General features: G+C 39.9%; 1 protein-coding gene across 2 annotated transcripts in view; it reads left to right on the plus strand.

The window, feature by feature from the left end:
• IRS2 (insulin receptor substrate 2) overlaps positions 1 to 12710 on the plus strand; it is a 31922-nt gene extending 19212 nt beyond the window's left edge. For both annotated transcript variants that reach the window (XM_054829202.1, XM_054829172.1), the window contains one exon: positions 10251 to 12710. In XM_054829202.1, the coding sequence (XP_054685177.1) occupies positions 10251 to 10255 (5 nt within the window). In that variant the 3' untranslated portion in view covers positions 10256 to 12710. The remainder of the gene's footprint in view (positions 1 to 10250) is intronic.
• The last annotated feature ends 1006 nt before the right edge of the window (positions 12711 to 13716 follow it).

A 13716-nucleotide genomic window follows, 5' to 3' on the forward strand; every position in this document is an offset into this window, starting at 1 on the left:
TCTCCCAAATCCCATGTCTGAACTGTGGGACCAGGACATTTTCCAGGCCCTGGGTTTGTGGCATGGACACTCCGGTCACCTGCTGACTGCATGGAAGGTGACAGAAAAAGGCCCAGGTTTGCATCATCTCCCAGCCCCTCTGATGATACTCATTTAGGGGGGGAACCCCACCTGAGGCAGGGAGGGAGTCCCTGAGCACCACAGTGGGTTCTCTGGTGGCTTCCCAGAATAACCTTGCTTACAGCTCAGGACTTCAGGGCTATTGGCCAAGCCCACTTGCCTCGTTTCAGGTGACACATAGATCATTATAAAATAGCAACTGTAATACTCTAATGAGCAGAAATAGATCTAGAAACCTTTTTGACCAGCGATAAGCTAAACTTGTTATTCAAACAGTTAGAAATAATATTCCTGCAGAAATATTTTTAAGGCTTAAAAAAAAAAATATTCACAGAAAATAGGTACTTTCTCATCTTTGTGTTTTGAGTGTGTCCGTGCCAGCGTACTGAACCTGGCGATCGCTGGTGGCTGGGTGTCACAAGCAGAGTAAGTACCCAGGTGTGTTGCAAATGAAGTGAAGGAACATGCTCAGGGGTGATGCAATGAGGAGCAGCTTGCTCTGCTTGGAGGAAAACCTGCTGGTTACGGGTTGGGTGGCAGCTGGAAGCTGTGTCCCTAACGTGTGGTGAACTGGTAAGGCTGTGCTTTGGTTTTAGTTCCCCCTCATCGTGAAAGGTTTGTAAGTGGTCTGGTAGTAGGAGGAAGTTCACCTTTCCACGAGGTTTTGTTCTAATAGCTTTTTCTCACAAATTCAGTCTTCCAAATTCTTTTTGCATTGTTGTTTCCAAGCACTTTTCTGGAGTGTTGGGGTGGTTTTGTAGTTCTTTTATGTGTTGCTAACAGGAGCAATATATTTGATAAGGCATAATCACAATGCTATTCAGTTAATTTACTGTGGTTAGTAGAAAAATATATTGTGCTTTTGTGCATGTACAGTGCCCAGAACTATAGGCTGCATTAATAGAGGTTTCTAACAACAGCAATATAAACCCCTTAAAATTTATGGAATGAAAAACCTTTAAAATAAGGAGACTCTGGCTTTATTCATGGAAATATTTTACTTTTTTTTTCTTTTTTAATCCAAGCATTTGTATATAGAAGCTTGAATTGCTGTTTAAGTGGAATTAATAAAGCAAAAAGGTGAAGGGTTAAACCTGATTTGTACTACTGTATTAGCAACTCTGAACTATGAGATTCCCTTTTAAATGAACAGAGGTAATATTACATGTACAAGATTAATAGATGAAGTGAAATATGTAGCTGTTTAACGACTTAGTAATGATACTTCAAAAGATACAAAATTGAGAAAGTAAACTGTTCTTACATTTTCTAAGCAATATTACCCAAAACACATCAGCTTTCTTCTTTCAGTGTGAAAAAAGGATCCTAACCTGGTCTCATGGAAAAAAATCTCTTTAAACTTGGACAGAACAAACCTCAAAAAAACCCCCCCAAAAAACCCAAAGGAAAAAAAAAATCTTCTTTGTGAAAACCTACTGAGAAAGGTTTGGTTAAAATGAAAATAAATTGTAGGAGCTATCTCTGTCAAATACTGAGAACCTATTAGGAAATTATATAAAAAGAGAATACCTCTTTTTCCTTTTTTTTTTTTTTTTTGTCTTGTCCTAAAGAGCAGACTTTAAGGAAATGGCCAAAATAGTGACCTTCGAGAAACACTGCACATCTGTGGATACTTCTTTTTCTCATCTCACAGAGAATTTCTTTTCCCTTCCTCTATCGCAGTCCACATACACAGTGCAACTGATTTCCCATCAAAGTGTTAGAAACCTGTTCAGGTAACAGTTTTTCTTCTCCCAAGAATCCTGCAGAAAGCATTGGCCAGCTGCACAGGGCTTTTCATCCCAGTTTTGCAGGGTGGTGTAGAAATGCTTGGGCACCATGTTTTTGAGCCTTTCCATTGTGCTCTCAGGTTGTAGATAGGAAATGTCCGTACCGGGGGAATTGCAGTTCCCGTTGCTGTGTGTCTCGATATATAGAGTAAGGGAAGGACAACGTGTCATGATATATGGACTGTGAGTCTAAACTGTAGGTGGGAAGTAAGACTTCAGCTTTACTGGGGGCATTAAGCTAACGTGGCAGGTTCAGAACAAGCAGAAGGAAATCATTCTTCTTGCACCCTGTCGTTCAGGTGTGAAACTCCAGGCTACAGGGTGCTAAAGGTTTCCATGAAGGGAGGTGAAGTGCAGGAGGTCCTTGATAGGTAAATCATTAGAAGCTACATGAGAATTTTGGGAAGTATTTGCATATGCTTGTCTTGGTTTTTATAGTTTTGCTTAAGCATCTGCTTTTGACCCACTGTCTGAGAGAGCAAACTGGATTAGAGGACTCTTTAGCCTGCTTCAATGTGGCTGTTTTGTGCTGTATTGCTCATTTCACTAAATGGTTTTGGGCAGGTTAGGGGGTGGTGGTGTCTTTTCATCACAACTTCTTGCCTAGCTTCATCTTTCCCTCACCTCTCTATTACCGATTCACATTGACAATGGTGAGAACACAAAGGATTTCTAGAAAAGCATTGGCAGAAATTGAAAATAATCCTTTAAAATCTTTTTCTATCCTACTACCAGATGCTCAGAGTTTTAAGCGCGGGTGTGACAAGAAGAGAAAGCAGTAGGGAAAATATGGCCTGCCCATGCACGCCAGGTTGTTCCTCTTAGCCCTTCCCTGCTTTCTTTTTCTCTCCCTTTACTCCCCATGTGTCTCTTCTGTGCGAAGCAGCATGTCTCTGGATGTATCTCCTAACTTGAAAGTCCAAAAGCTGCAGCAGCCAGCCTAACGTTTAGCGTGGGACCATCCAGTGTGTTTAGATGTCGGTTAGATGCATAAAGGAAGGTATGTAATGCCAGGGGTTTTTAGGTCTCCTTCGTAAGCAGTCTGACAGTCGGTTTGCGTGGGTTTCTCAGTTGACTAAGAAAGTTGAGGAGAGCCTTGTATTGTAAAACATGCTGCTCTCTGGAAGATAAATGTCTTCCTCTAGGATGGAGGAACTCTCCAGTCTCCAAAAATCTTTGTAAATCTCAAACCTCTTTTGATATTAGGTGTCTAAGCCCTTTTGGCAATGATGGAGGCAGGAGCAGTCTTTCAAAGAGTGCCTGGATGAAGTGTTTCTGTTCCTCTGCGCACAATATTTACATGGCTAGAGCACTCAACCAGGACTGACCAGCATCCAGTAGCTTTCTGGCTGATTAAAAAAAAAAAATCTCAATCCTCTTTTTCCCCTTCCCCATCCCTAGCGCATTTTAGTCATATATTCTTTGGTCGAGTGCTCTCATTCTTTCTTACCGAAGCTGTCTTCATGGAATAATTAGATATCCACTGTAATGGAAAGGGAGAGTGAACATGACTTCCCACAACTTACATGAGTCCTTATCCCTGTTCCTATGAATATTTAAATTTTTAATATGAATAATTCTTCAATTTAATCACCGGAAAAGATTGCTTTTTCTCCCAAGTGAGAGAAAAAGCATGCTTTTAAGCTCTTTGAGAGCATTCTAACGTTGTGTGTTCAGGCATGTGGATGGAGGTAACCTAGCGGCTCAGATGAAGCTATTGGATTTTGCAATTGGCCATTGATATCTAGAATAGCAGTCAGGTTCTTGCTTGTGGATCTAACCAGAAGTCTGATTATACTTATCCCCACCCCCCTCCTCGCCATTATCAGCCTGAAATAGGTCCACCAACATTGACGACATTGCAGTTGACAGTTGTATGAGAATATCAAGCTCTACTTACAAGAGCTCTTCTTTGTTGCCAGACCTTGTTGCCCTTGTTAATGACTATTGATACGTATTAGAAGAGGGACAAATACGGCTCTGACATCCCAGCTGAGCAAACTTCCTAGCAATTGTGAAAGCATATGGTCTCAGCTCCTAAAATGAATGCCAAGTCATATGCCTCACAGACTTGGAGATCTTTCATAACTCTTATTCATCTGAGCCTAACATGAAATAGGGCAGAAGGATTGTTGCTTACAAGTGCCTGTTTCTTCTTGACTGTAAGGAGCTAGAATGACTAGCTCCTCGTGGGGTGAGTAGGTCAGAGATGTAGAGGTACACCTTGGGGATGGCAGAATTAGCTGAGTATTGCGTAGTGTATGCTGAAGGAGCAGACGTGCTAATTCAGTTGTTTTTGTTGTGTCTCCAAAGATGAGGTTGGTAGGTAGTTGAGCGTATTAGTCACCAGTCCCTTCCTCCCTCGCCCTTCATCGCTTGTAAGGTGAGCGCTTTGCTTTGCAAAAATTGTGTCTCTTAAGAAACTTCCAGCCTTGCTTTTTATGCAAAGCGGTGTTGCTGGAGTTTGCCTCTTGCTGTCAGTCTGCTCCTGGGGAGAGCTGTGCTCTCTCCTTGGGGTGGTGGAAGGAGCTGTAAAAATCAAGCCAACCGCCTAATTGAGGCCACGTTTGCAGTGCTGGGTTTTGAATCTGCACTGATAAAGGAATGGTGCGATGGTTTTAAGCTGGGAGGCAATTCCAGTTGCGTGATAGTGGTCATCAACCAAGAACGTGCCTTCATGGTCCAGGATGGTTAAATCCTGTGCGTGTGAACTGTTGAGTGGCTCTTTGGCTGGCTGCCACGGACCGATCTTTTCGTGGCAAATTTTCTGTATAGTTTCCACATCTGCTTCTGCGCAGATGTCCCTCTTAGAAACTCCCAGTGGAAGGCCAAAAGGACTAAACATTTTTTTCTAGCATTTTGTTTGCTCAGAGAAAGCAGCTTGATTTTGTTTAGTTTCATGTAATGTTTTTGAACAGTTGTATACCCAACTTGCAAGGGAGAGTATAATCGAACAAATTTCAGATAGTACTATGTCGAAGGGGGTTTTTTTGTCTATTTTATCCCTAATCATGGGATTAAATCACATCTATACAAACTTGTTTAATAGTACACAGTGGCTGTAGCTCTGAAATTAAGAGATATAATAGCAACTGTATTAAATTAATCCTGGAAAAATGAGCATGTCTAGTTTCTTAATTTTAAATTTGAAGTGCCTATTTTTATTATAATTGATATGGGAAATGTATTTCTGGACCAGCACTTTAGCTATAAATTCATTATAATGACATTTGTAAATTTAATCCTTTATTTTCCAGATAATTACATTTTAATGTTTAGTTATTCATACTGCAAAATCTATAAGAACCTTGACAAAATGATATGAAACACAAATTATACCAAATTCTGAAATCAACTAAGCATAGCCATTGTCATCATCTGTACTTCTACTGTAGACTCAGCTGCTTAAACTCTAGTGTAAGATTGCAGACTTTAAGTGTTAGTTGTGTAAATATATGGTGTAAAATACAGATGACTTTGATTTTTATTTTATTTTTTTTAGTACCTTTGGATAAAAGTTGACACTCAGTATAAATTGTGAGGGTTTTGTCCATGCTATCAGATGAAGATTTTAGCCTCTCATGGTTATGCTAGGACAAAAAAAAAGTGCTGACACGCAACATCTTTTTCCAGATAATCTAGTGTTTTGTTTCCCACTTTAGAAGACAGTATCTTTCACCATGGTTATCTTAATGCAATTCAAGATGTTATGATTTTTAACTGTTTGACACAAGAGTTAAAAGTACTATAAAGTTCATTTTAGTATAGATAACTGTGGCCGCAAAATCCCTACTTTACTTTAAAGAAATTTAGTGATTTTTTTTTCAGTCATGTTGACCCAATACTCGCTTTTCTAAATTCATAAAACAACAGAGATGTATCTAAATAACATTACGTAGTTTCTTAGTGGAATAATATTCCAGAAGAGCCTAGTTACTTGGGGCAGCATGTCTCCAATTATGACCAGCCATGACTTGTTTAAAATAATAACAATAACATGGCTTTTTTCATTTCATGGTTTAACTTGGTTTTCCCATGCAATGTGGAAACATTTTACTTTGGATGGATATTATTCATAAGCTTTGTAAACTGTTAGAGCGTGCTACTTTATGTTTTCCTGCGAAGTGTTGTTAAGGCGAATGTTTAAGCTCTGATGGAAACGTTTTCCTGTGACAATGGCCAAGCTCGGCTTTATTTGGTACGAGCAGTGCCGCTGAGCAGAGCTCAGATTCCCTGGAATTACTTGTGGAGAGCCATAGCTGAGCACATGAGTTCTGTTATCTTTAGCAGGGTTACCTATGTGCTTAATATTAAAGTATAGAAATCATTAAATTGCTCAGTGAGAGTCAGAGCCAGGTCAGGATTTGGCTCCTTACTGTGCACCTCCCCGGTAGCACCCCGAGGAGCAGGCAGGCTGCATTCGCATTGGGATGCTTGGCCAAATTTGTGACCTTACGACGTGTGCATCCTACAATCCTTCCCGTAAAGAAGCCCTCGGAGACCGCGGCTCAGACCATCTCCTGTCGGTGCCGGGTCGGCACGGTGTTATCGACATCAGGACCTGTGCTGTCCCTCCCCACCCTCAGCCCCTGCCTCCCTGCCCCGTTTGCTTGCTGGCATGGACTGCTCTGGGCGTGGGGACGGGGCTGCTGAGGCACCCCTGTGCCATCTCCTGCGGGCTGCCCGGCCTGGTACCATGCACGGCGCGGGAGGGTAGGGAGGGCAGCGTGGCTTGCTGGTGGGGGGACACGTTTGCCTTTTCTGGCTGGCTAACTGCCTCTCCCAGGGCCACGCATCTCCTCCCCGGTGTCGGGGGGGGGCAAAGACCTCTCCCTGCAGGTGGGATTCGGTTCCTTGGGCTGTGCCGTCTAGCGGCCTGGCCTGGTGCCCACAGATGTACATGGTGTGATCTCCAGATTCGGTTGTATCAATAGGCTTGCTCTTCCAGGAAGAGTTAGTTAGCGGGATCAGAGCCTTAATTGATTTGGCAGGCAGCGTGGGGAGGGGAAACCAAGGGACCGAGTGATTTGCCCGGAGTCGGGGCAGAAGCTCGTGGCGGAGCTGGGTGTTCTGTGTCCGATGCCTGATCTGCTCGGGCAGTTGCGCTGCCAGTGGAATAAATTTACTGGTTATGAATAACCAGCAACGTGTTTTGCCACGAGCCACATGAATAGCTGTTTCTGTCTGCGTGCTTGTTAGCAGATGAGAATTATTTTTAGGAATTAAGAAAATTTTTATTCATTGCTTACTGACTTTGAAAATTAATAAGCAGACTAGATTGACTAACCATTGTATTCTCTTCACAGTATATTTAACAAGTCTTTGAGTATTTGGTAGTTTCCTAGCAATTTGTGTGTGTGTTTATTATCTGATTTATTCCCCAAGAAGCCCTGGTAGAATCAGATGACTTTCGTTTTGGAAACTCAGCAGTGATCATGGATCCTTTTGTTAATAAAGTCCAAAACCAATAGGAAACTTCAGTATTGACACAGTGCTGCACTTTGTATTTTGATTTGTGTGTGCCCATGGGGAATGAAGTTATCAAAGAATGTATTTGTGTCCTGTAGGAATTTTTTTTAGTTCTTGGATAATACAGTGTATGGTGTGACTTGTTGTGTAAGTGGAATGTTGACCTGACACTTGAAATAAGTAAAAGATACTAATCACTGAAGTAAAAATTAACAGTGATATTGATGTAAATTATATTTTTTTTTTTACTTTAGCATGGAACTTGCAACTTATTTCTTGCAAGTAGGCTTCCCCTGAAGCTGACATTGCTCTTATGTGGATTAAGTGCTAGAAGTAGTTATTTTTCCTTTCTTGATTCAAAGCTTATTTGAAACCTGATTCAAAGCTTGTTGAAGTCAGAGGAAATTGTTTAATTATTGAAGACTATGTTTGGGTTAGTTTTTGAATTATAGGTCAGCATTATAGACTCATCAGATGACGTGTTTATAGCATCATAGGCTCCTAGGCTTGTGCCCACAGTCCCATCGTCCACCTACAAAACCCTATGAACCAAGTAAGTGCTTTGAAGCATTGACCACTTCACCTGCTCCAGTTTAATGCTGGCTGGAAAGTACCTATTGTGCTGTAAGAACTACGGCAGGTTTACTCAGTTGCTAGTAATCCTCCCTGATGACCGCCCTAGGCTGACATACTTCTGGAAACATACTTGTTTGTGTTCTTTGCACATACAAAAATATCTTCCTCCGATTTCCCTATCTGAGCACATGACTGATTTTTTTTTTTTTTTTAAACTTTATTTGGCTTTCACTATGATGTGGCCATTTTTGGGAACCTAAACTTAGTTGTTAGATTGGTTTCCATTTGGAGGAGGAAAGCAGTAACACGGAGTCAGCATGTTTCTTTAAACACTCATGATGCATTTATCCCGTTTCCCCAAACAAAAGTCGGAACAAAGTGGCTTGTTAGGCAGCTCTTCTTCAAACGAGGAATCTCTGCTCCCTTCTGAGAGCCATCCATTCTGCCACGCGTTCTCCCACACAGCCTTACTGGATGGTGATGGCAGTTTTGGGGCTCCCTTGATTGCATCGTAAGCCAGTTCAAGTTCTTAATTTGAAACACTCTCCCAGCCCAAACAACGAAAGCTCGTTTTCTGAAGATCGAATGGATAGATTTGACTTAGTTTCTGATCAGAAAAGTGGCAGCAAATAAATGTCAATGGGTGGGGACAATGAGTCTTTTGGTCTTGGCAAGCTATTAATTCATTTCGAGCTGTGTCATGAAATAAAATCCTAAGTAATATCCAAAGTATCTGATCATGTAGTGGCTCAAATTGACTCCAGCAGGTCTAATTTCTTAAGTAAACCTTAGCTCTGAGAGATTCAATAGCAATTTAGCAATTCTCACATACATGCCAAGATATGTCAACCTTTGGTTTTGTGGAGACGTGAAGGAAAAGCCTTTGTATTGCTTAATCAGAGGCTGGTGTGGATGGAAACTTGCACAGATAAGCACTATGCTTACTTTGACATCCAGGTTTCATATATAATTTATTTTGGGTTTATGGTCCCAAAGGAATTAAAAATATACAGGAATACTGACTTCTTGTATCAATACAGTCAAAATTAATAGGTTATGGCCTTTATAGACTTTTCTAAGTAATAATATTAGTTCCCAAAGTGTTCCAAATAATTTAAATTTTTAGGAAAACTTGTGTAATACATCTTCAAATTAATATTTTCATCTAACTTGTAAACTTGGGAACAACAACGTACAACAACAAAAAAAATCGCTCTAAACTATTAAATGAACTAGACACTATTAATAGCACTTGGCGTGAATGCAACATTTCAACCTGATGTTGTATCGGGATTTACCACTTAGTTGGCACCTTTCGAAATGAGGTGTGAAGGCTTTGTCATGTAAAATTTACAGTCTCAGTGTTTTAATCACTACTGTTTGTGCATTGCTGCTTTCCAAATATTATAGCAAATGGGAAAAATCTAAGCAATAAGCAACATGCTAAGGAAAATTTGATTTTTCTTTTTTAATGACCACATTTAACAAATCATCTTAATGTTGTGAGTTAATCAATATAATAATGTCCCTTTATGGTGGTGGCACATACTATCTGTTAATTCTTTGCAGTGAAAAAAGATGAAAGGAGCCAGCTGCATCCTTTAAAATAGGATGGGTCACTTTGTAATCAGTTTCTATTTTACTGCATCATTCACCTTGACTGTTTAAAGCAGCTTTGTAGTCAGTAATCGGAAGAAGATTCCTTCCACTTGCATACCTACCCACTCTTTTACTTCTGGAATAATAGTTATTTAGTAAATCAAATAACTGAATTAGAAGAAGGTTCTTTCTATACTTCGCTTATGTTTTTAGAAGACTCTTTCCCTAAAGACAATAGAGTCTCAAGAAACTTGGTTTTAATGTCTGGAAATGGACAGCTTTTGATAACACCTAGCTGAGTAAAAAAAAAAAAACCCAGTTGATCTTGTACCTGCTTTCTGCAACCCCTTTTCCTTTCCACTGACGCAAACAGTGATGGTCACAACTTGAACTGGGGGGATTTTGTGTTGGGTTTTCTAACCAGTTCTGTCTCCTGTGGTTTGCTGGTCTAAAGAGGCACAGCTGAAAAGTTCTAAAAAAAGGAGGTGGTATTGGACTGGGGACTGCTCCCTTTATTGTCTCTGCGATACCTTATGATGTATACAAATACAAAAGCAGTTATTGCATAGTTGTTTTTTTCCCATGAAACCCTATTTTGAATAATCTCTCTATGGTATTTTTTGTGGTGTTTAAATCGTAAATATGATTATTATTTTTTTTAAGCTTTAATTGACTTTCTTTCATTTTTCTTTTCAGAGTGAAGGAGTTAATTTTCTCACCATGACCTCAAACAACAGAGTACAACATTCAAAGAAGCTGCTCGGCATATACCTTTTTTTTTTGTTGTTGTTGTTGGTTTGGTTTTTGTTGAGTTGTTTTTTTTTTTTTCCCCCGTAACTGAAGCTGCTTAAGGTTTACTTTTTGTTGTTGTTGTTATTGTTGGTCCGGACAGTTATTTAACTGTTATGGACTAAACTGTGCAACAAATCTGGGAGGAAGGGAAAGCAACCTGCCTAACTCATTACCTGTCCATGGCATCTGCGGTATCATTTTGCTGCTGTTTCGACAGAAGTTGGAGATGCTCTTTAGATCGTAGAAACTTTTCTGCCGGCCTCTTTAACTAACGGCCAATGCCTTCATTTCCTTTTTCTGCAAAGACAAACTGTATTTATTCTTCGGCATATTAGGGGATTCTGTAACACCTGCTCAAGCAGTAAGATCTGGTATTTACTGGCATAATTTCAAGCCTACCACAGTACTACCTCAGTTCAAAGTAAAGCCAGATTTGCGGTGTTGGTGTACGACAGAACTTCCTTTATCTCTATGCTGAGTCTCTCTCAAGAGCGGTCGTCAGCCTTACTGAACTTGCAACGCGTACAGCTGCTGCTGCTGGGTCGTGAATCACTAGCCGCAGGGTTTACTTCTCAGACAAAGCCGAACCAGGGCCCTGAAAAGCCTAAAATGGGATGAAACTCTGTGAATCGGACTTGGATGGAGGATTCAGAGTAGTTAAAAAAATAAAAAAAATAACAATGTGTAACTGAAGCAACGTAAGTTAAAACCATCAAACTGTATTGGGGGTATCTCTCTTTACCTTTGACACACTTGTTTAATCCTCTCTATGTAGGTGTTTATGTAGGTACTTCAGATTGCAAAAGCCTTTTCTCCTATTTACAAGCTCACTTTTGTCAGCTAACCCTGTTCTTAGCTGCGTTTCTTGTAACCAAAAATCCACATAGGCATGCTAGGAATGCAGGGATGATAAGGGGTATCGGGCAGATTCAAGCGCTAATATTAACACAGTATTATCTTGCCATCTAGAAAGTCCTGATGTTTGCCTTTTACCAGGAAAGCACCATTGCAGCTGCAGGCATTATCACAGGGAAGAAGAACCATTGCAGTCCCTTATCCTGAGTTCTTTTCGAGGCTACCCGTGCATCGCATTTCCAGTAGCCTGAAAATCCGAGTGATGTGGTGGCTACCGTCACAAACGTCACATACAGCTGTTGCACCAGACTAGCAGAATGTCATGCCACCTTGTTTCTCCTCCGATAAATTTGTTGAAGAGTTTGTGTACACTTTAAGGGTACCTCCCCAGTGCCTGCTCTGATAGACATGTAAGTATTACTAAGTTATTTGACTTACGTGAAACTTTTTTTTTTCTTTCTTTTTTTAAATCATTGTGCTAGGTGGAACCTGTACTTCACTATTAACAATGCATTATCTTTTGGGATTTTTTTTCTGAGGAAGACGAGAGTCAATGTCTTACAGATATAATGAATGGCAATGCGGTCTTCCTGCTTACATGCTGAATTTTTAGAACTGAGGATTGTATTACAAGACAAAGATGAATGTAAACTAATTCCTTCCCTACCCCATGACACACTTCATTTTTCAGTGTAATTTTTGGGGTCTTAAATCACAGCAATGCATAGGCTAATACAATATTAGATCTAAAATAAATTTAAATATCTAATCTATCTGTTTGAGGTTGGTTTTTTAATTTTAATAAAAATACTATAAATGGTTCTAAGACACTCTAAAATACTGCTTGTTCAAGTCTGGAACTAAAAAAGCAAATACTTTTGACATTTTCTGTCTGAACCCCCCCCATAGCACTGAGTGTGGTACCTGCTGAATTAAATGTTTTGAACTTCTATTTTGAAGTAGCCCTCTGTACCAATTAAGAAATCATGCCACTAAAACAAATGGCTAAAATGCATACAGCAACTTCAAAACAAAAACTTGACAATATAGTCAATTCTTCTCTATCCTGTATATTTCACGAAGGCATATGCAATACTTACATTCTTAATTTAGTTTACAGAATGGAACCAAAATGTATAAATGTTATGTTTGCTAAAACTTCACAATGTATATTGGGTCTTTGTACATTTTGCCTGACTTACCTTAAATTTAAAATATTTTTTGCTATATAACCTTAACAGTTATTAAGCAGTGTTTTCTTTTTGGGTACGTATTGTTTCTGGATATCAAGATGTTAAATATATTTCTTGCTATTGTGATATGACAAGAGACTTAACTTATCTTGCTGTGTCTTCCAATGTACACGCTGTATATAAGGATAAATGTGATGCTGCTGGAGACCAGAATAAATGGAACTAGAGTAGTGTATTGTATTTAGTCTGTATTGATCATGGATGCTCTCCTTAATAGCCATATGCAATAAAATACATTATTTATGAAAGGAGTAAAGTATTTGTGTGCCTGTTTTCTCCAGGGCTGGGGTATTTTTTTCTGGTTCTTTACATAAAATTACTTTATTCTCTCTTTTTTTTTTTTTAAACAGAAACACTTTCTCTCAATAAATCTTACTGCTGTGCACATATTTACCTGTTTTCCTTTTAATGCATATAATCATTAAATCATTTTAAATCTTATTTAAGAATAAAAAGATCACTATTATAAAGGCAAAGTTTGTATATTTGAGGAAATAACTAGGAGCAGAATTTGGTCTTAATTTTTAATTCTAGCTTTAAAAGTGAGTGGAAGACTATGGGAGTCCTTCTGGCAGCCTGCTTAGTGGGAACAGAGTTGCCCTATATGTGCTGTATAGTTACTTACACTGGTACAAGGTGAACGGGAACCTGATGCTCTATGTAGTTATCTTCATCTGCTGGCTTGTGTGCAGGGGCTCTGGGGCACAGTTGTAGACACCATGGGGTCACCATAGCCAGACCTGCTCCTGGTCAGTAGGAATGTCCCTTACACCTGTGTAAATGACCTTTTTTCAATGGTCCTTGCACCTAGGTAAATGACCTGTGTGAGGATCACTGACTTGTGACAGGGATTGTGGCGATGAAGGGCAGGGGATGACAACAGTAGGTTCATAAAAAGCTTGGTGTCCGTTTCACAGCAGAGCCTTGCTGAAATCTCCTTTGCTTCAGCTGAGGAGTGTCTGAGTGGCACATCTTTGTCGATGACATGCAAGGCCTGCTGGTGCAGGAGGAGACATCATCTCTCTGTGTACCACCTTTAAAGTAATTTGGAGTGAAATCCTGTCTTGGGACACATATGTTATATTCTCCTGGCCACGTCTACTGGTCAGTGGGCTGGTACTTTCATGGTTACCTTATGTTTTGGGGATGGTTGAAGGACCATACTCGTACAATTTTGTCTTAAAAGGACAAAACCTGGCTCATTGTGGCAAGCTCAAGTTCTTTCCCTGAAAATGGCTTGAATGGAAAAGAGCAATTCTGTC

This window comes from Grus americana, chromosome 1 (assembly GCF_028858705.1).
Source record: "Grus americana isolate bGruAme1 chromosome 1, bGruAme1.mat, whole genome shotgun sequence".
NCBI lineage: Eukaryota > Metazoa > Chordata > Aves > Gruiformes > Gruidae > Grus > Grus americana.